At 41.7% G+C, this 22,821-nt stretch overlaps 1 protein-coding gene across 1 annotated transcript in view; it reads left to right on the forward strand.

Annotated features, from left to right (window-relative positions):
- The window catches only part of AKT1 (AKT serine/threonine kinase 1), a 71,178-nt gene extending 49,703 nt beyond the window's left edge, over positions 1-21,475 (forward strand). The window contains exons 7-13 of the mRNA XM_068192269.1: positions 799-867; positions 1,582-1,707; positions 2,995-3,123; positions 7,363-7,577; positions 14,908-14,995; positions 19,542-19,644; positions 20,145-21,475. Coding sequence (XP_068048370.1) covers positions 799-867; positions 1,582-1,707; positions 2,995-3,123; positions 7,363-7,577; positions 14,908-14,995; positions 19,542-19,644; positions 20,145-20,224 — 810 coding nt within the window. The 3' untranslated portion in view covers positions 20,225-21,475. The remainder of the gene's footprint in view (positions 1-798; positions 868-1,581; positions 1,708-2,994; positions 3,124-7,362; positions 7,578-14,907; positions 14,996-19,541; positions 19,645-20,144) is intronic.
- Positions 21,476-22,821: the final 1,346 nt, after the last annotated feature.

A 22,821-nucleotide genomic window follows, 5' to 3' on the forward strand; every position in this document is an offset into this window, starting at 1 on the left:
GGTACTAGGAAAAGGTTCTTACCCAGAGAGTAGTTGGGCTCTGGAATAGGCTCCCCAGGGAAGTGGTCACAGCACCAGCTTGACAGAGTTCAAGAAGAATTTGGACAACAGTCTGGGGCCTCTGGTGGGATTCTTGGGGTGGTCCTGTGCAGGGCCAGGAGTTGGACTTGATGATCTTTTTGGGCCCCTTCCAACTCAGCATATTCTGTGATGAAAAAACTTAATGCTATGGCAAACAAGTTGATGTTACTCTTGCCACAGGAATACATGTGACAGGACTATGCACAGGCACCTTGTGACTCTGCATCACAGCCTCCATCTGGTCTGTTTTTGTGAATTGCTCACAAAGTGGCATTGCCAGTGTTGGCCAATCCCCTGGCAGGCTGTCAGCAGGGAGCAGTTGCAGGCAGCAGGGCAGAGGCCAGGGGGCTGGTGTGTGAAAATGCATGTTTCATATAAGAGGTCTTGTAGTCAGTGTGGTAAACCTTGTGCTCCAGGGTTTGGTTGTGGCCTCTTTTCTGTCAGTTGAACCTGTGGCCAGAGGAGGAAACTTCAGTCACTGTTGGTACACTTTGAGTCCCTGTTAATGGGCCAGGACTTTGTTTCACAGCATTTTAGGCGATGATAGCTTCTGCAAGGAATTTGATTAACAGGAAAATACAAGTATTATATAAGATATAAGGACAAAAAGTTCACTAAAATAGAAAATTTCATGTCTGCTTCTGAAAATCTATTAAAAATGCTTTTCTAACTGTCACTATGATCTGTCTTCTAAGTTTTGGTTTAAATCTGTTTCAGGCCTTAAAGTATTCCTTTCAGACACACGATCGCTTGTGTTTTGTTATGGAGTATGCTAATGGAGGGGAGGTAAGGGAAATACAGTAATGTTTCATACTTTAGGATTTTCCTGTTCTAGTACTCATTTTGCTTGACATAATTTAGCTAAGGTCCATTTTTGCAATTCTAATTAATCCAAATTGTCCCAATTAAACAGAGCTGTTCACAGGTGTTAACTAATATGAAGACGTAAGACTTAATTTTTTCAACTCCATTTTTAGAACATAGAGGTTTTGGGCATAGGTTCATATTTTACATGACAGCAATATATTGTAATCTGACATTTAGAAGTTCAAGAAGGCAAGGTTGCTTTCTAGTTGCTCTAGTTCTCAGACAAGTTTTAACACTTAAATTAATATTGTGAGTATACTTGGAGGCAGAATTAGAAACTGCTGACTGCTATTACAGTCAGGAAGGAAAAGTTAGAATATTAACATTGCTCTAAATCATGGATTAGGCTGTAGTTTTAATATGTAATTGTAGTTCAGTCAAAAATAGTTTTATAATTTTCTGAACTTGTAAAACTGTAGTACATGAACTAGTTATCAGTGTGCATCTCTGAATATGAGACATAATTATCTAATCATTTAATTTATGCTGCTTTTTAACATATTTGGGAACACAGCTGGGTGAGGGTGGGAAGGGGTTTTCTTTTATTTAATAGCACCTTCCAAACAGGATGGCTTATGAACTGCAAGACATAATTCAGAAACATTTAAAGTTAACAAATTACTGTTCTTGTAGTTGTTTTTCCATCTGTCAAGAGAGCGTGTCTTCTCTGAAGACCGAGCTCGGTTTTATGGGGCTGAGATTGTTTCAGCACTGGATTACCTGCATTCAGAGAAGAATGTGGTTTATAGAGATTTGAAGGTACGTAGAAAAATAATTTTCAGGCTTTTTGGGTTTGGCTTTTTGTTTGTTGTTTAAAAAAAGCAAATGATCCTGAACCATTAGAAATCCTTTCCTGACTGAACTTTATCCAAACTGTTGTTGCAGCTGTTGGGCTGGACTTTACAGGATGTCTAAACCCTTTGATAGTCCAAGAAGTTGCATAAGGCATTTATTGTGGCTCTGGCAGCATTTCAGAGAACGTGAAGGGTTACTGGGCTACAGGGGTTTCATTTTCACTTGCTTATGTTCTGAGAAAAACTTTGCTGGTGCTTCTGCATGGTGGAGCATAATCCTGGTCTTACCAGAGAGATGGAAGTTCGCACTGCATGGATGTTGTGCTTCCTTGCAGTGTGCTCACATCATTTTCATAGTAGCTGCTTGCAGTTAGAAAACTGCCTATGCTTCAAGTTACTCATTTGTTTGGGGAGCACAGAAGGGGAAAAGAAACCCCAACCAAACAAGGTATCTCAGGGCAAACAAACTTGAGAAATTCTTGAGGAAAATGCAACAATAGCATTTTCTTTCTTCCTGAGAAGAGTTTTCAGAACAGGATGAAGGGATCCTGGTAGTTTATTTAGGGGCAGTCTAAAATGAAGCATGTTCTGTAATGTTCTCAGACTATGTCAGAGTAATTTTGGGATCTCTGCTGGGATTTTGTCTCCCATATCACTGTGATTCCCCTGTAATGCACTTTATTGATACACTGAGGAAAGTGTCCTAATACCTGGTGACTTTCTCAAAAATCAGATGCTCAGGGTGGGATGAATACCATGTGCTGAGTAAGTGTATATAGTGATTCTCATTTAAAGGGTCTCTTTGGAAGCGGTTCCTTAACCTTGCATATGATTTCTGTTTTATTTATTTTATGCTATTACTTATTGGTACAGATTATTTAATAAAATCAGAGTAAAAGCAGGGATGAAGTTGTGTGAGGGGGAATATTTAATATACTTTCTAAAGAACTGGTTTTCTATTGATGATGATATTGTAGAAGCATAAATACAATGTTCATGTTCTGCATTCTTTCTGTATATATGGTAGGTTATCCGAAGACTACAAATTAGTTACTTAATGTTCCCTAAAGGACTGAGGAAAATGTTACAAATGTATATTTACATTTTACATGCTGTGGCAGCTGCTCTGGCTCTGACCCCAGTGAGGATGAGGTTCAAAACTGATCTGCAAAATTCATGTCTTTGATTATCCTGCTCAGGATCACTGTATGTTACAGGTAATCTTGTCTTTTAATTTGGCTTTTCTTCCCAGCTGGAAAATCTTATGCTGGATAAAGATGGACACATAAAAATAACAGACTTTGGACTATGTAAAGAAGGCATCAAGGATGGAGCAACAATGAAGACTTTCTGTGGCACTCCAGAGTATCTTGCACCAGAGGTATGTTTATGTTGGCGGTTGTGTTAAATTGCCTTCTTACGTGCCTTCCATGGTAGCAGTAGGAGTACAGAATAATTCCTGTGCCATGATGTGCTCATGCACTAACTGCTGTTATATAATTACACATCCTGAGACTCCTTTATTCATAATGATCTGGAACACATCTTTAGCATAATGATACATGGTAATTTTTTGGCGGGGTAGTTTCTTCCACTTGACGGAATACGTACATTTTACTGGAACAGTGCTTGTTTCTTTTATCAAGTACACAATTTAGAAAAAAAAGCCCTTTTAATCACTTCAGATATTTCATGATAGATTACCTTTTTTTGCAGCTTGCTATGTGTTGTCCTAGTTGAAAGGCTATCAGTAGGACTTCACTTAAGAAGTAGAAGTATTGTCCAGTTCTTTTACTGTTTTAGGACAGTTAAAGGTGACATGCTTTCAGAAACAGGACAGACTAAGCTTTTTCTGCATTATTTAACATGGCATGCATTAAAAGTGCTGACTGTTTTATGACTATAAAAGCACAAGATATTTCTCAGTGTTGATTTGAGCACTCCAGTTTCAGAGGAAATAAATCCAGGCAGGGGATCTCAGTTCCCAAACAGTATGTTTTGGGGAATTTTTTTAATGCAATTTTTTTTTTGTTTGTTTGTTTTCCTTTTCAAATGCAAAATGCAAATATGTGTTTGCAAGTTTGTTCCTGGAAGCACTGTGAGTTGTGCAACAGAGGTGGTGTTACAGCTGGGAGTGAGTTAGGGGCAGTTGAGTAGTGAGATCAGGTTGTAGGGGGCGTGTGTACGCTGGTGCTCCGCAGGCACACGCTGGTTTCTCGGCCCACCTCCGAGCTGTGTGGAAGCAAACTCCTGCACTCGTAGGGCACGAAGCCCGAGCCAAGGTGGTGTGCCTTGCATGAGGGCTGCTTCCCTTGCAGTGGGGCTTTGCTTCCCGTGGCATTTACATTTCCATCCTGCTTGGAGCACACGCAGAAGCGAGCCTTGGGCTGCCGGCAGGTTATGGATTGTTGGCACAGCTTTCCTCTGAGTTGGGAGACTTGAGCCTTGCACACCTGCCTTGAACTGAACTGTGCAAAAGTAACAAAGATGGAAAAGCGGCGTGGAGGAGGAATATTTCTTCTGTGAGCTGATATCTTTGCTGATCAGCGCTTTTGTGCTCCCTGCTTTCATAGTGGTGGCAGCGTGCTCTTGGGTTTTGTTTGGTTTTTGTTTGTTTTTTTTTTAATAAACTCCCAGCTGCTTTCAAGGGCCTCCAGTCCTTTGTAATAATAAAGAACACGGGCACCTGTCGAAGTAGCTTGCAGCAAAGAGGTGGAGCCAGTCTCATGATGACTGCCAGCTTTTCCATGGATCACCAGAAGTCTTCAGTGAATCTAAATTGGGGTCCATGCACCACAATTTGAGATTTACTGATGCAGAGAGTAATTAGCAGCATGACAGAGTGTTTATTATTCATAAACATGCCTTTTATTTTTGCTTCCCTCTTAAAATCAATTGCTGAACTTCAGTTTCTCATCAAGGATTTTATGAGGGTGCTAAAAATATTTATTGTTTTGGTTTTTCCTAACTTGGAATGTGGGGATTCCCTGTGCAGGAAGCTGGGCTGTTATTTCTATTCTGTTAGTTGCTATTATTTTTTCTTTTTTAATATTTATAATGAGTTGGCTAATCCAAAAACCCTGAAGGACAAATCCTTTTGATTAACTCAGTTCTCTTCCTTACTTGCAAATCCCATCTGTGAGTTGGAGTGTTAAATTCTGCGGAGGCTTTTGTCATCTGGTTGATAGCATGCAAAAATCTGGAAATTGTGTGCATGTGATCTTCTGTGCATTTAAGGTCATACATCCTTAAAAGCAGGGGTGTCGATGCTCCTGTCTGCATTTGTAACTTGAGTCCAGCACAGCAGTGTGTCTGTACAGTTGTTGCATCGTTGTTTTTAGGTTCATACTGGAATCTCACGCATGGATGACAGTGACTGACCCATGTCAACTTTGATGTGTCAGATGCATCAATGGCTGTGATGTGTACAGCTGTTCTGCCTTCTCTTTCGAATTCCATCTCACAACAGTCTAGAGCTGCTCGTTAAGAAATTATGATCCCTTAATTTAAGTGAAATGACCATGTTACTTTACTGCTCCCCAGCTATCCAGTGTCTTGCAATAAATCATGGATGAGTGCAATATCTTTTTTTTGTTACGGAGCATTTTTGATACTCACTCCATTGCTCTCTTCTACACAATCACTAATACGATGATACACTCATTGTGCTGAAGAACATTGAAGAAATAAGCATTTTATATTCTGTTTAAAATTAATGGAATGAAGGAAATAGTTGTAGTTAGTAATATAGTTTGTAACACAGGGTATTAATACACTTTTTAAAGTAACATCTGAAGTGTTTGCTGCATTTCAAAAGCACCTGTAACATTAACTACGTGCACAACAAAGGCCACTGTGGTTTTCTTTTTCTTTCAGTCTCTGCTATTGCATCTCTTGCAGCAGTTTAAAAAACAAAAATACAAATCGGAGGCCGTGTGAGTGTTTTATTTTAGGCAAGCCAAGTGTAGGGGAGTGTGAACAGGAAGCGCTGGTTGAGCGGGGTGACTCAGAGCGGGAACTGCATTGTCACACAATCTCCGTGAGCCGAGGGCTGCCGTGCCTCGGGAAGGACGGGCCCGGCTCCTGGAATCCCAGCCGGCGGCAGCTGTGCCGGCCGTGTACATGGAGGGGGCAGCTGCACAGCCAGCTGTCGTTTGGTGTGAATCATACGGCCGGGGATGCTGTAAATAGACCGACGTGGGGTAATCTAATACCTGGCAGCCTTTTGATTTTTACTGCAGGCCCTCTCCCTCGTTCAGATAATTAAGGGGAATAATTAGTGAATAAAGAGAGGCAGAGTGCAAACAGTTGTTACATGAAGTGCCTCGATGCTTCTTTTTTATGTGCAAAACCTTTATATCAAGATTTGTAAGACATTAAGATCTTGCTTTTGTTAAACTTGCACTGACTTAGGCTCTTTTACCTTTTTAATTTTGAATGTTAAGTATTCTGAATCTCAGGAATGTAAAGCTCACACAGACACCGACCAGTAAGAAACAGGATGGTGGTGCAGTTGTGGTTTGTGCACTTAGCAAGACTAAGCAGCTCAGTGCAGGACTGTGCAAGGAGTAAAGATCATAACTAAAACCTGAGGACAGGGTCTGGAACATGAGATCATGGTGTCAGCTACGGACAACTGCATAGGAGACACAAAGTCTAGAGAAGTCCTTGTAGCATCCACTGCACAGGCCACAAAACACTCCCCACTCCCTTCAGCAACCCACTGTGCAGAAGATCAGAAATGCACTGTGGCAGGGCTTCTCTGGAGCCAAGCAGGAGAGGTGGAGAGTGCTGCTGGGGTCCTGAGTCCCTGCACCAGCCACTGCTTTGCTAGGTAGAAGTACCCAGGGGAAGGGAAGAATGAACTGTGCTGGGCTCCTTTTGCTGTGAGACCTGGCAGAAATCCACCCCACTGACTGTTCCTGTGTTTGCAGCCCTCTGAGCAGAAGCAGGAGTGCCTTTGGAGCGGGGCAAAGGGTTGGAGGGGAAACGTTTCCAGACAATTTGGCTGCCATTTTACAGCCTTAGAGCCGGTCAAATGTTAGAAGTGTTGTTCTGGCTCTTAGTGTTTAATGTAGATTAGTCATTGAGTATTTGTGGGTGGTCTTTTAGGATGTGCAGAGCCACCCCTTTGGATTGCAGGTTGATAAGATGATGGATATGTTTGGCTTTTTGCTTGTGAAGGAACAGGTTGAAGGCCTTTTCTCCCTGTACTGTCTCCTTGGTGGGTTGGTGTTTTTCTAATAACTTGGATCCCATTTGGAACAGTTTGTGATGAATAAGTGAGCGTTTAACAGCTAGCTCTGTAATGTGAGAACAGTTCTTGGCCTTTGGACTTTCAAAGGTTGTGCTTATCATGACCATAATGTGAGAGAGAATGGGAGAAGGAAGACAAGGAAGCTGCTGTAACATACCTGCTGCCTCCTTTTCCCCCTCTGCTCACCCAGGATGGTGAGCATGGATTCCAGTTCTTTTCACATGGTTCTTCTTCAAATACTCTGCTGATAGATTTGGCTGTATTGTGAAAGATAGACTTGCTGGGGTAAATTTTGCTTCTTGGGTTCTGTGTTCATGCCTGGTTTGGGTGTATCTTCAGAAGCCTTTTTCTTACAATCTGCAGGTTCTGGAGGATAACGACTACGGCCGTGCAGTGGACTGGTGGGGTTTAGGAGTTGTGATGTATGAAATGATGTGTGGCCGGCTCCCTTTCTACAATCAGGACCATGAAAAGCTCTTTGAACTCATCCTTATGGAGGAGATCAGATTTCCACGCACATTGTCACCTGAAGCAAAATCCCTCCTGTCAGGTTTGCTGAAGAAAGATCCTAAGCAAAGGTGAGGCTGTTGCTTAATAGTTGCACTTTTTTTAAGGTATTTGAGACAAAATTGTAATTTAATTTGTAATCCATTCATATTGATTATCCAACAAGATGCAGCAAATGGATCTACTAATTTATTTTTAACTTTTTATATGAGCTGACAGTGTAAATAGCAACATGAAGCAGCTTTGTTGCTGACAGAGTATGGTGGCTGCCATTAAAGCAAAACTATAGCCCGGGAGAAAGCAAGTTGACCCTCCCTTTGGTTGTAATGAATCCAGTGGCTGCTGTGATGCTCTACACCAAATGCTTTTACCTTCTGTTGCAGTTGAGACTGCTGTCCCTTTCCTGAATTTTTGTCTAGGTATGTGTCAATGATTTAGCATCCTGCTTTGGACAGTAGGTGGTGGTGTTTGTACCATGTTTGTGGTGGAGTTTATACCGTGCTCAATTGACTTTTCCTATTTCCTCCTTTTGTTTTTTTTTTCTTTTATTGTTGTATTTTTTTTAAATAACCCTTGATTTAAAAACAGAAAAAAAAAAAAAAAAAACAAAAACAAAAAAAGCCCCTAATGGCTAACAAACAGAAAATGGAACAAGATCCAAAAAGGATGTTGACCTTCACAGAGATAAACATCAGTTTAAAAACCTGCCATTTTGTCAACCCAGACATTTTTAAAACAAATAATATTGTGACTCTGCCCCTGATCTCCTGTCCTGAACCCTCCACTGTTAATGGGCCCCAAATAGGAAACCTTTCATGTGAGGTGCAAGCAGAGAATTCCGGTTTACTTTCTGGTGTTTGTTTAGTCTCCATGCATGTGTGTGAACATAGCAGGAAAATGGGATTGCCACTACCTGGATACTTGTAGCAAGGATTTCTGTCATCACTGTGGGCTATTTCCTTCACTATTTTTGATGGAAGATCCTGTTGGGAGGTCTCATAATGCAAGTCCACATTTTTAATGTTGGAGGATTGATCTTGGTGGTGCTGTGGAGAGTGGGGCACGCCCAGAACACGGCCAGCCCTGTACAAGGTGGCAACAGCTTCGCCCCCTCCTGAACCCAGAGGGGACCTCCAGGAGAAGGTTGTGTAATTGATGAGCAGCCCCCAGGCTCTGTGCTCTGCGAGCCTGGCTGCAGCCCCTGCCAGCGGCATTCCTGTCCAGTAAAGCACTGGGTTAAAAGCAATTGTGACCCTTTCATAGCTTATTCAGGTGGGGCCTTTCAATCACTGCGATCACAGGCAGCATCTGCTGCAGTTTGTTCTTAAAGGAGCGTCTCTGATGAAACAAAATGCAATTTGTTTACAAACAAAGAATGCCCACTCGTTTCTAATTACGAGATTTTCCCCATGCCAATAATTACTCTACAATATGCTCACTTTATACAAATAGCCACTTCTTCACATGTATCTTCTGCAGGCTTGGAAGCAGCGCTGCTCTGATCTAGTGGACAGATGATTTTCATGATGCTGATAGAAATATCTGTTGACTAGACAAGCCTGCACACATGCCTTATTGTAATTATGCCTAATTACACTGGTGCTTCCCAAGCTTTTTTGGATCATGGACTGTTCTAAAATACTGGTTTCTCCCCAGTCACTGTTCTCATAACTTTAACTGAAGTTGAGGTTCAGCAAATCCTCTGCACTTTGGGACATTTCAGGCAGCATGGAGAACTGATCTGGAAGCACTGGAGGTAGAAGTCCTGCCTCCTGCCCTTGTAGTGTTATGTTCCTTTTTTCGGGTGGTCTGGGTGCTGGGGAGGGCGCCTGGCATACTTGGTAGTTGACTCACAGTGCGCTCATGGAGCCGTATGGACACAAAACAGCCAGAGAGCTACTGAAATACATTCGCTGAAAAGTTATGTAATAATGTGATAGTCTGTGCTTTGGGGAGCCACTGTGTAGTTCAACAGAAATGCCCTCTGGTGCCCAGTGGTGGACAGAAGTTGGTGTCATTGTAATGTTTGTGGCAGAAAGCGTCAGAATTGGCAGCATAACTTTGGATGAACTTCAGATTGAGATGGAGGAGACAGCCAAAACCATGAGAAAAAGGAAACTGGGAGATGTGGTCACTTCCCCTAAAATCATCAAAAAAAACAACCAACCCAGCAATAAAGGTTGATATTATGAAGCTTAGTGTCAAGGATACTTTAGGTTAAATATCAGGGAGCTAGGTAATTGTGATCTGTATCAGTGAATTAAATCTTAAAAATGACCTGTTGTACCTGAGCTGGATATACTGAAGCAGTGTTAGCACACTGTGTTCAGTAATACCACTTCAGTCTCAAACTCCCAGGCATATGGAGAAAATGCGAAGAACAATAAATTGTATTCTGCTTTTAATCATGGCTATTTCCTAAATTTGGTCATATGAAATCCATTTTGTAAGAGAAAAGGAATTTTGAAGTTTCTTTTGGGATTGATAGAAGTTTATTAATCTTGTAATGTGAGCCCTAATTTTCCTAAGAAGGAAAAAATCTATTCTGTAAATATTTCCTGTTAATGTGACCTGAAATTCCCCTTCGCTGCTTTGTGACATGGATCAAATGAAAGAAGGTAATCAGAGCATTTTTTCATACATGTAACAACACATTTTTTACCTTTTATTGTTCTTCCTCTGGCTGCAGAGACTGCAACCTGTGAAGGTGGGCGTGGATCAGAGCACCCCATGTAACTGGGCTAAGTTTAGATGCTTGGGTGGGTTTATAATCAGTGTCTTGCAAGCTCTGAATCTTGGCAGGTTTTTAACTTGAGAGAACTTCAGGATGGTTTAATCTGAATATTGATCATTGGATTTCACTCCGTGCCTCAGTCCCTGTCATAGGCCAGGGTTGTTCAGCCTGGGGTTTGTCACAGGTTGCTTCACCTGCCTCTGTGGTGCTGTTGGACATTGCCATTCCATTGCCATTTAGCAAGAATGAGAAGAAGATGATGCAGCCTTTCAAAAACACCTATTCAAAGGTCTGATGACTTCATAGAGTTGCAGTTTAGGCTTTGAAGAGCTGAAGGTGCTCCCTGGGCCCTCGTGGTCAGTTTTTGCAGTGACATGGAGATCTGGTACTTCATTCTTCCCTAGCCATGATGGTTCTTTCCATATCCACATGAAAGGTTGGTCACAGATGTTCAGGAATGTGAGAATCTATCAAACCCTTACTTGTATGAAAACTGAACTCATTGGTTTTTTCCCTAGTGAAAGGAGGAGATTTGTAGTTAAGCTGTGTGTCTGTGTCCTCTCAGCTGCTCTACTACAGGAAGGTTAGGTGGCTCTTGAGCACCCTTGCTCTCAGGCACAGGGAGGTCTGCAGCCCTCACAGCCACTGCTGGCGTTGGAAGAGTTAGAAGTGACACTTGTGGGGACTTCAGGGGCCTGGAGGTGGTCCCAGCTAGCTGGTGGCCAGCAGAGGAGGTAACCTTGAGGAGCTGGTCCTCTTGGACAGCACATTTGGGTACCTTGTGGCCATGCAGAGTTTTGGAGCCACACATGACAATTGACTTGTGTTTGCTCTGAAACGTGTGTGCCTTGAGTAGGAAAGTGCTTCTGCCTCCAGACAGCTTCAGGGTCCTGTGTATCAGCTGAAGTGCAAAATGCTCATGTCTTCATGTTGCACCAGGTGCTTTGAGACAGGCTGAGATTTAGCTGTTGTGTATGATAATTTTAGTCTGAATCAGTTCTGTCCACAGCAATTTAGACACACTCAAACAGTTCTCCCACAGAGATCTAAATTGAAGCTGAGAAAAACATAAAAGGCAAGTTTAAAGATTTTTTTCTCTCAGCTTTCCAGAAATCACTATTTTAGAGACTTCCCAAGCTTCACCAACCTCAGACATGACTCCTCTCGATTACTGGTGTTGCAAAGTGGGAGCATTTTCAGTGCTTTTTGGATCTACCATGTTTGTGTCACATGCATGTGGTTAATGAAGAAGTGGGGAAGTAAAGCTCAGCAAAGAGCTGGGACTTAGCTGCATTAGGCTTTCCAAAAGTTTTAATCTCTGAGCAGGAAAACACCCAAAGACTCTGGGTACAGGGCTTTGGGAAGAATTTGGCCTTTTCCTTCCAAATCTGGAATATTCAGATCTTGCTGTTCTCAAAGCCAAAGACAGCTTCTCTGTGCTGATAGTGCCAGTCACAGGAAATTGATGTGGACACAGCTCCCAAATCCTCCCTGTGGCTATTAGAAGCCTCTGAAGGTAAGGGCTGGAGTAAAATAAGCTACTGGTGTCCCATCTTGACTGTATCAGAGAAGGAGAAATAAGAGTCTGTGTGCTTGGAGCTGGTGAACACCAACAGTCTTTGCTGGGCTGTTCTTGAGCCTGGTGGGGATGTTTGTGCCATTGTAGAATCAGGTTTGGGGGCAGGGCTGACTCAGAGAAATCATGTGAAGACAGGGCTGAAAACTAGAAGTGTGCAGGTTTCTTTTTAAAGAGCTGGAATGGACCTGGCAGCTGAGCACTGTTTATTTCTACGTGGGCAAATAGAGATACATTATTTTCCATGTGATCCACTAATTGCAATCTTCCTATGTGTTTACAGACTATATTCATATACATATGTTAAAAATACAGTACAGCAAATTTAAAAAAATATTTCTATATGATACATCTGTGGAATGATAGCTTATTGCCCCCAGTTTATGGAGCACAGACATTTGTCATTAAACGCTTAAAGGGACTTAAAAGCAATATGCAGTTTCATAAAAATTTAAAATGTGAAAATAATTTCATTTTAATATTGATGTTGCACTTTATTAATAATTTTCACTTTTGGATTTAACTAAAATAAGAAAGTCTCTCAAGTGTAGATAGAAGTTGAATGAATAACCAGAATTGTTTGCTGGTTAGGTTTTGAGGGATGTTTTCTCTTGTTTTTTTTTTTTTTTTTTTTTTACTGCTTTTTGGCCTCTGTGCTTTCTGTTCTATTCCTTTTTATACTGAAATTTCTGTAGCTTTTGCTTTTCAAGCCCTATATATACTATTTTTGGTTCTATCTGAGGACTTAAATGTGCAGAATTTAACTTTATTATCCAGGAATCTCTTCAGAGCTCTTATTTCTGCTACATTTTACTTCATTTATTGCATGTCCATATGAAAGACAAACCTGCTGCTCTTTACATTCTCACCGGTTCTTAACCATGATTTTTGTGCTAGTTGCCAATTTAATTGTGTTGTCCTTGAGACGGACCTTTCGTAATAATTCTGGAAAACAAAACTGTATTTTGGAATAAATCCATATCCAAAACACAAGGTTTGTGTTGTTTCACCATTCACTTTGACTGGAATTGTGTAATTTTTAAAAGGTAAGTAAAACATCTGGAGTCTTTCTTGGCATTTCCCTGAATATGTGTTTGCCCTTCATGGAACACAGGCTCGTATTAGGTAACATATTCTGTAAATCACTCATACATGGCTGCAGCCAGCCAGCCTTCCTGCCTGCTTCTGCAGAACACCACTCAGGTGCTTCTTAGCTCAGAGTCACTGCTGCACTCCTGTGCAGTCTGTTGACATCTGTGGATAAAGAGGATTGACTCCACCCTCATCATCAGCCATCATCATAGTGCTGTGGAAGCAACAAGGAGTCTGGCAGAGACTTGGCAAAGCCACTACACCTGGAGGGAGCCAGCCGAGAAATGATTACTCACAGAGTTTGTTTCTGATCCCAGGCTGCCCTGGAGTTTGTCTCTGTTCCAGGCTGCTCTGCAGCTGTAGAAAGTGCTGCCAGGCAGATGGGAGAGCCCTCATCCAGCTTGGTTTGGCCCCTGGGGCTCTAGGGTGGACTTGGGTTGGTCTTAGAGCTTACCTGGGGAGGAGAGAGTCACCCAGGTGCTGGAAAGCTGGGGAGCTGTTCCACTGCACATTTCCTAAAGGATGATAAGGAGCAAACCCCTTAGGTCACTGTGGCACTGTAATGGAAGAGGGCAAGGAAGCAAGCACAGCCCCTGGACTGTCGGACGCCTGTGCTGCAGTGTCTCTGGTACAGCTGTGGCCTCTGCCAGCTTGCCTTGTCTGCAGATGGTGCTCAGGCATGGCCGAGGGGTTGAATGCATCAGGATCCATTCTCACTGAGCACTGAGAACAAAGTGTTGCAGTATTTGACTTTTCCACGCTGAACTGTCATCCAGTGCTGTCCCAACAGTATTGTGCTTTCATGCTGCATTCCAGAGCATGCAGTCTCAAGTTGTAAAAATACCACTTCAATGGCTTTTAGCAAAGCCTTCATATTTTCTCTGGTATTTTGAACCAAACCCCTCCCCTCTATCCCCAGATAATCATGAACTGGGGCATGGAGTTACCACAGGTGGCCCAGAGGACATTCAGGGCCAGATGTTGTGCAGCAGTGGATGCGGCCTGGCCAGGTCTTGGCTTCAGGCCCAGAGAACAGGCCTTTTCCCTGATGTCTGTAACAGTATAACTCTAGCCTGGGTCTTGTAGAGTCATTGCTTCCAGCTCTTGAAATGGGGTGAGGATCTCAGTTTGCCAGTGGCACCAAGCATGGGAGAACAGGCAGATCCTAGAGATCAGCCTAGGTGAACATGGTAACACCTGAGCGTTGTTTTAACCTTGTTACCTGAGTCTCCTGCTGATTACCCAGTATCTGTTTTGTTTTCTCAATGCCTGCCTTTGCTTGCAGATGTGGTTCAGTCTTTCAGAGAACATTTTAACCTCCACAGCAAAATTTAAGCATCAGTTAGCTCAACACTGCAGCTAAACTGATTGCATCTATAAGCTGTGTGGACAGTTTTATTTTGGAATAAAAGTGCTTTATCTTGATATACCTCAAGTCAATAAAACACCCTTTGTGCTTTCCTGAAGCCAAGGAAGAGGAAAGATTTGCATATGCTGTGATATTATCACTGCAGTTGTCAACTGTTTTCTTTAATGGAAATTTAAATCAGGTTGCATAAATCAGTTTGCCTTAAAAAGCCTTGTCTCTCTTTCACTTCAAATTCGGTTTTACTGCTGGCATCACTGTGCTGTAGAAGACTATTAAGGGGTAGTTGCATGTTAATGTAGAGAGAAGGGTGTGTGGCTGAGACCTTTTACTTAACAGGATCTGCTCTGGTCCCCAGGACAGGACAGGTTTTTGAACTGTGCCTTTTTTTTTCTTTGTCTAACAGAGACATTTTTTCTAATTCTGTTTGTTAGCCTGTTTTTAAATCTTTTAGTGGAACTGTGTTGAAGCCTAAAATAGGCCTTGCACAAAAAACCAAACACACAGCAAATGCTAGAACTGCTCCCAAATGCATTATATAAACTCAGAATTTCTTCAGTACACTGCAATAAAAATTGTATTGGAAAAAATAACTGTACTCAAACACTTAATTACTTATTTTGCCTCCTACAGGTTAGGTGGCGGTCCTGATGATGCCAAGGAAATCATGCAGCACAAATTCTTTGCTGGCATTGTTTGGCAAGATGTATACGAGAAAAAGGTATTTATACAACTGTTCTCCCAAGGTGAATTGTAGCTCTGGATGTATCAAATGTTTCAGATTTTGTTGCTCTCTAAAGGTACACAGAAACCCTCCACAGAAAAGGTTTGTAGTTGTTTTTAGCAACAACTTAATATACTGTAATCAGATTACTTCTGGATTTTTACTTTGCAATGATAGGAGTATCTCTTAATGAGATACATGGTTTTATGGCTGAATAAATAGGATGTAATCAAAATAGCTTCCAAATTTAGAGAGTATATAAGCTTTTAAAATGGCTTTTCCTATGAACTCTTGCTGCCATTTCTTGTGTTGACTGACACATCCCTTGCAAGCCCAGAGTTCCTGCTGGCTCCTGAGCATCTGAAGCCAGACATCCTAGAGGGAGTAGTAGAAGACAGGCTCTTCTTTCCCATTGCATTTTTCCTGCCTTTTCAATCTAATGTTGTCAGCATTCAAGACAAGTCCAGACAAGTGTGGACTCTTAGATCAATCCAAGCCTAATACTATTTTTTGTGTGTGGCAAAGGACTGCTATGAAGTGTCAGCACTTCATGGTATTTCTCATGGGTTTTCTTTGTGATCCACTGGGTTTGTTGGCTTTTCAGTGGGAGCCACTGAAGTCAAAGAGCCCAGCCCTTCGTGTAAGAATGTGTTTCCTCAGTTGTCTGTGCCTCAGTGCCCCTTCCTTCTCAGGTAACTATTTCACACCTCCAGGATGCCCTGCTTTGTGCTCTAAGGATGGTGTGCTGTTGTCCTCTCACGTTCAATTCTCAACAACCACATTTTCATAACACTCATGAAATGCAGCCAAATGTGGGTCTGCTGATTCAAGGCTCCCATCTACTGGTCCCACATGATCTCACACAATCCCAGCCTTTCCTGATTTCCCTCCTTCCCCCAGCAGTCCCTCATGGTATCAGATCTCATTTGATCTCTAAATACAGTTTGGTTGTCCCTCCAGTTGGTGGGAGCAGGTAAGAAACTTGACAGATTCTGAGTTTCCATATTGCAGTGGGAGCATTGTCCAGTGCCTGTATACAGCTACAGAGAGGGCTCTGTTTCCTTCTCTTCTTTCACTTCCTCACAGATCTGTGTGGCTAAAAGAACTGAAAAATCATAAAACAAGTTTTTGTGCCTTGAAAGTGTGGATAAGACATTAAGATCTCAGTCCTTTCAAAGCATCCCTTGAGGGGAGAGCTGCATGCAGTCATGAGGGCAGGAGAAGGTTCCATGGAGTTTAATCAGTTTAATGTGAAAAGCAGATCTGAATTCCTATTCTAAACAGGAAGTTGTCCCCATTTTCACCCAGTTGACAATCTGAATGCTTGAGGGTTTGCTGGTTTTATGCAGTTGAAGGTAAAAAGCTGACAGTGGGCTCAAATATTTTGAGTAAAGCTATTTGTGATTTCATAGTAGCACCACTTCCCTGAACAGAAGAGAAATCACACAAGCTGGAGGCAATGTTTTATTTCGCCATAGGACTCAAAAAGCCTTCATAAAATCTTCCATAGTGGTAATGATTCAGATTATTCTGAAAACTAGCAGGAAATTCCAAATACTTGCATCTTCTAGAGCAAACCATGTGCTAATTGAGACTAATCCTGACCTTGGCCTATCCAAGGAGTCTAGATCCTGGCCTTTCTCGTGTCCCATTAATGTTTGCATCTGAGGTAGGCATGCTGTGCAGATGGAGAGCCTGTGAGTAGTTGCTGCCTATACTCTGGTGGTCCAAAGAGGGTCTTGCAGCATTTACCTGAAGTGCAGTCCCGTGGATTGAAGCTGCATTTCGTCAGCTGCCGAGAGGTGTTTGTGTGCTAAGCTTGGTTCCCCACCATCTCCAGTAATGCTGGGTTATGTGTATGAGTACGGGCTTGGGTAATCCAGAATGCTTGCTTTGTAATTAAACTTTTTGGAAGCATAGCTTTGCTTTAAATTATAAGGAGCTTTGAATAACTGGGGTTGTCCCCCAAATTTAAAATGTTTATTAGGCTCACTTTGAAGCTTGCAGTCTGTCTCTGGTGCAGAGAAGGTGCAGTTTAATTTGCAGTAGTTTGCCCACCCACAAGCAAAACATATGCAAAGAGATTTTAATCACATGGGGGCTTTTTTCTGGTCCTTTTTCTCTCTTAAACCAGCATGAGCCTGTGGGTACCAATGCTGGTCTGCAGCCGTGGGAGGCTACAGGTGGCACCTCCCTGCCAGTTGAACTGCAGAGCTATTGCAGTGACAGCTTTTCAGTAAAGCGACATATTTGCTTGTTAAAGCCAGTGTTGGAGCTTTTTGCGGCTTCCCCTCTGTTTCCAGCTTTAGTGCTCAGAATTTGACAGCTAGGGGGAAAAGATGTCTGGTGGGTGCATCATAATCTGTCTCCAATTGCTTTTAACAGATACTAAAATAAAAAGGAAAATGATACAGGCAGCGCTAGCCCATTCCACATGTGTGCTGGCTAGGGATTGCTGCTCCGAGTCACTCCAATGTGCTCAGTTCAGGTGGCTGCTGCAGTGCCCAAGTCCTAAATCACTCCGAGCTGTGCACAGCAAGCAGAGCAACTGGGGGCACTGTGAGTGCCAAAACCACCATTAGCTTAAAAGGACAGATAGAGCTACACACACATGCACAGCCTGTCAAACCCAGGGTTGCTTTGGGAAGTAGGCAGAAACTGCTGCAAGGAGAGAGAGGATAGAATTACATGAGGAAGAATCTCCCTGCTCCACAGGGCTTTTATATGTAATATGTTGGTGTGATTTGATTGAGAGGTGTTATTAACATTATAATGTAAAGCATTCCCTCTTCAATAGCTTCAGGGGACTTGAAGGCTCAGAGTAACTCCTGACTTTGGGATATCCTATTTCCTTTTCCTTTTTAAATGCAGGACATAAATACCACTTCTAAGGACCTCATATTTTTTTGTAAGGGTAATGTACCCAGCTGCTTTAAGCCATTCTTGGGCACAGAGAATTCTGAATGTAATTGGGAAAAAAAGATGATGAATATATACTATAATTGTGCTCTTTTATAATAAACAGAGCTTTTATGCTTTAAATTTTTAAAGATTGATTTTAAACAGTAAATGCTTCTTTGCATGTGGGAACACTGCCATATGTATACATTACGTTTCTTACAGTCTTTACATTGAAAATGAACGCATTTGATTGGATTGCTGTTTATAAGACAGGACACTGCTAGGTGCTCTCAAAACAGATCAGAAAGACCGTCCTGGTGATAGGGAGCTTGAAAGTTGACAAACAAATGATTCTTCACATCCAAGCAGGAGGCAAAGTCAGGGGTGGGGAGGAGGTGTTTTGTGTATTCAAGATTTGCTGATGTTTTCCAGGTAGCGATTTCTGTCAGTGTAGTGTCGTTCATGTTTGTAGAAATGCAGAAGTGCATGTCTTGGGGTCACTGCATAATTCCAGTTGGAGCAATTTACCATCCACCTTGCTAAACCTCTCCCTGCAGTTTTGGATTGGAAGCTTGACACTTCCTCAGTCACGCTCCTAAATTGCTGCCTGGTGTGGCTGTGTGCTATTAAAAGATGGCCATGCGTAACCCCGGTGGTGGGCGAGTGGGATCCTGGCACTGTTCCTGTGCTTGGGAGGGCTCAGAGCCCTGTTCACATCCTGCCTCTGCCCCCCCGTGCAGGAGAAGGTGAGCAAGGTCTGAATCCCAGCTCCGGTGCCCTCCAGAGTTGTCCATGTTCCAAGTGTGTGCATCTGTATGCAGCCAGCTCCCCATCCCGCTTCCCAGGCGCGCTCCTCCTCCAGCCCCAGTCAGGCTGCTCTGCTCCATCTGGAGCTGCTCTTGCCAGAGCCTGCCTAGGTACACATGGATGATTTCCAGCCTGTCTGCCCAAGTGAGTCTCAGGAATAAACCCCAACGAGTGCAGCTCCTGGTGTAGCAAGAAAAGGATGTTCGCTGCTGACTGGGCTCAGGTTTTTGTAAGCACTCCAGGTTCTCGGAAATTCAGAGTTGACATCAAACTGTTTTTGGGGACCAGGAGTATTAATTAAAGCTTAGTGTGGCTGCTGCCTTGGCCTAGATTCTGCTGGGTTGGTCAGACCTCCAGTGTGAGCTGCATGGGCACAATAGCACTGTAGCTGAAACTTTTTGGTGAATGTTACCTTTGTGGTGATACACGGGGTTAGCTGATAAATTTCATATCACTAAGCATCTTTCTTACTCATTTTATCCTCCTTAAGCATAAATCTGACTAGATGAGGTTGACAATTTCCATATAATTATGTGGGGAACTAGTATGTGTTATTTTTAAACATTGGTCAGCATGTTATTACTTGAAGAAATTTTAGGATTCTAAGTTTTCTTTGTGCAGTTAAATCCTAGGGAAAAATGCCTTAAATGGCCCATAAATAGTAAGTGCATACCTAAGTAAGTATTTTTTACTGTATGTGCTTCCTTCTTTGTGAACTGGTGTTTTTTAGGCATTTTAGGAATGTAGAAAAAGGCACTGTAGTTTATGTCAAATTCTACTTCTTTCAAGCAGCATTGCAAGAATCTGTAAACGGACACTTTTTTTCTTTCCTTAGCTTGTACCTCCATTCAAGCCACAAGTTACATCTGAAACAGATACAAGATATTTTGATGAAGAATTTACAGCACAGATGATAACAATCACTCCTCCTGACCAAGGTAAAGCTTTTCGAAATGTTTCCCACTGTGTTCTCCACACCACCAGAAATAATTTGCTATGATGGGTCTCTTCAGGCCATATGAAAAAGTATCAGTTTAAACTTGAGGGTTTTCCATATGTATTTGACCAAGAAGTTGGTAAATTGATGTGAAACTTCTCACATCTTTCCAGTTTTGGAAATGAAAAACCTGTTTAATGAAATTATTTATCTTTTCCAAGTCTGCACATTCCCACTGGAAATCATTGATAATAATGTTTAGCTCATGTCCATTTCCATTTTTACTGTGTATATGCAAGCAGTCAGTTGAGCATGGGCTAATGTCCCATCAAAATACTGTATTTTTGTGATAACTGAGCATGTCTGATGCTCTCAAATAGCAATTGCCAGAAATTTAGCACAGTGAGTTCTTTATCATGCATTGTTTTATTGTTGATTTGCTGAAAATAAAAATAAAGGTAGCAAATGTTACCTGATGGGTTTTTTTTTTTCCTCTTTCAGATGACAGCATGGATTGTGTAGATAACGAGAGAAGACCTCATTTTCCTCAGTTCTCCTACTCAGCCAGTGGAACCGCTTAATGTTTTGCCATTCAGAAACAAAACAGACTGCATTTTGGGGACCTTACTTCAATGGACACTAGAGAACTTTCTATATTACCAAGTTACAAACTGTGTTTGTATTACGACTTAGATGAATTTGTAGGAAGCCTCACAGATTCTGTATTTAAAACAATTCTTTGATGCATTTTTGAGAAGGAGAACAAATCCATTCTTTAAGTATTATGTCAAGGCTTTTATGCTGAATCACCATAGGTTTTTAAGAATATACACCAAAACTGTTTACTTTGAAAATAATTAAGGTATTCAACATATCAGCAACTCTTACCAGAAAATCCCCTTATTTTATTTATTTCATACAGTTCATTATCTAAATACAGAATCTGCACTCTGATCAATTAGATTTATATAGGAAGATATAAGACTTTAGTAGCTAGTGCAATAATATAAGCAACAAAGTGAACAAACTCTGGAGGGTTAAGGTTCAAACTCATTTTGGACAGCAAAGTGTCATCCGACTCCAGAAAACCAACTATAGGAACAGCATTAATGGCCTCAGTGAGGTAAATCAAAAAGCAAAAGTTATTTTTGTTATAACATCTGCTACAAGACATTACATATCAAACTGAATCCGGTGGGAATGCCACGCCGTACAGATGAGTATTTCATTCTAGACAGTGCATTTAATTATTCCGTTTGCATAGAAGCTAGGAATACTTCATAGGATTGGCTTCTCAGAACCTAGAAAATGCTTGATTTACCAATCTAATATGAAAGGCAACAACACAAAATCACCCACTTCCACCACTGTACAGAAATGCCACACAGGTCTAAGAGAGAAATCGTCCTCATGAGCGAGTCAGCCAGACACGAGTACATTTGGCACTGAAGTAATGACTTGTTGCCGCTTTTTTTTTTTTTTTTACGAAAAGAGATATGAATATATATAAACACTTAATGAATTTTTGCATCATGCCAGATCATTTCTTCTTTCTTGAGTGTGCATTAAAGGTATCAACCAACAGTTCATGGTGCCTTCTCACTCTTGAAGATTCAGTTTAACAGTGTTTCCCATGTATAAAAAACTAGGTTGAAACTTCATATGTGTTTGAATAATAATGGTGTTCAAAAAGTGAACTCTTTTTTTGTTTTTCATTTTTAATCTTAGTGGGAAATTCCCCACACCCTATTTTTGTTGTATCATGTTTCTTTGTAATTTTCATAAAAGCAGTCTTATTCTGTCTCTGCTGCAAATAAAGTTATTCCATTGTAGGTTGCGTTCTTTAAATTGCGCTTATTTTTTTGTTTTTTTATTCTCTTGACTGTATAAAAAATGATGACATGTATTCCATTTAAGTAGCATTTAATATTTTTATTTGAAAGGCATTATATTATGAAAGCCCTCTCTTCCCCTCTCCATCAGACACTGCTGTGCTTGCACAGAGAGCCCATCATCTTGACTTCTTTTTAACAACATTGAACTCTAGTATTTCTACTCATGATATGAAAGTTTTCCTCTAAATAGTTAAATAAAATTGCTTTAATGAGTTAGGTTCTTATTTCTTGTGGTAGGAGCCTTCTGAATTTATAGAGATGCAACAACTGCTCCAGTTTCTCAAGTTTGATGTGCACATCACTGAGGGATTCAGGTTGTTCTGTTCCTCCTCAGTTGTTTCATCTCTGTGTTGATCATTATGCAAAGATAATTTTGGAAAACGCTTGTTCAGAGAAAAGCAACCTGTGCCAGGAATAAATTGTCTTGAGGTGAATGAGGACTGGTCTTGTTTTGCTGCCCTCCTGGTGTCAGCAAAAGGCCCTGATCTGCAAAGGTATTTCTGTTCCACCACTCAGGCCAGTCTGTGCTGCACAGTCTCTAGCACTCTCCAGGCACTAATGTTAATCACAGCTGGGAGGTGGTTACAGAAGGCTGGAATGTCCTTTTTCAAACAAGAACACAAAGAATGAGATCTGAACATCCAAGAACAACTGCAGTGTGCTTAGGAATAAGCAAAAAGAGTTGCAACCATGGTAAGCCGTTAAACATGCAGCCCGTGTTTTGGTTCAAAGAATAAGCTGTAATTCCCAGTGCAATTTACTGTGTTTATGCAAGGAGGGAAGGGGAAGAAGAGATCTGTGTCTCTGTAGAGACTGGTGCTGGACAGCCTGTCCCGTTCAGCAAGTCTGATCTAACTGCTCTCCTTCCTTTGCTTCCAAGTCTTCATCTACATCTCCAGCCAGCCCAGGGACCAAGTCCAAGGAAACTCTTCTGCAAGTCTACAAGTCTTGACAAGTTCTGAGCCAACACAGCTTTGTGCATCCAAATATAGGCAACACTACTGAGCAAAGGTTACCTTTATCTGCCCCAGGAAAATCTGCTCTGTCAAATGCAGGAGCAGGCATGGTTCAGGTTGTTTCGTTGAGGCTGATTACATCTCATTACATTTCTGCCAGTTGTTGCTAATGGATTGTTTTAATTCCCTTATATAAAATGGAACTCAAAAAAGCCTGCCATAAATCTCTGACTCTTAGTATTGTTAGCAACTGAGAGCTGTGAGGGCCACACCTGAATGCTGGATCTTCCGGACACATTCCCTCATTTTGCCAGTGATCTAAATCCC

This window comes from Anomalospiza imberbis, chromosome 6 (assembly GCF_031753505.1).
Source record: "Anomalospiza imberbis isolate Cuckoo-Finch-1a 21T00152 chromosome 6, ASM3175350v1, whole genome shotgun sequence".
Lineage (NCBI taxonomy): Eukaryota > Metazoa > Chordata > Aves > Passeriformes > Viduidae > Anomalospiza > Anomalospiza imberbis.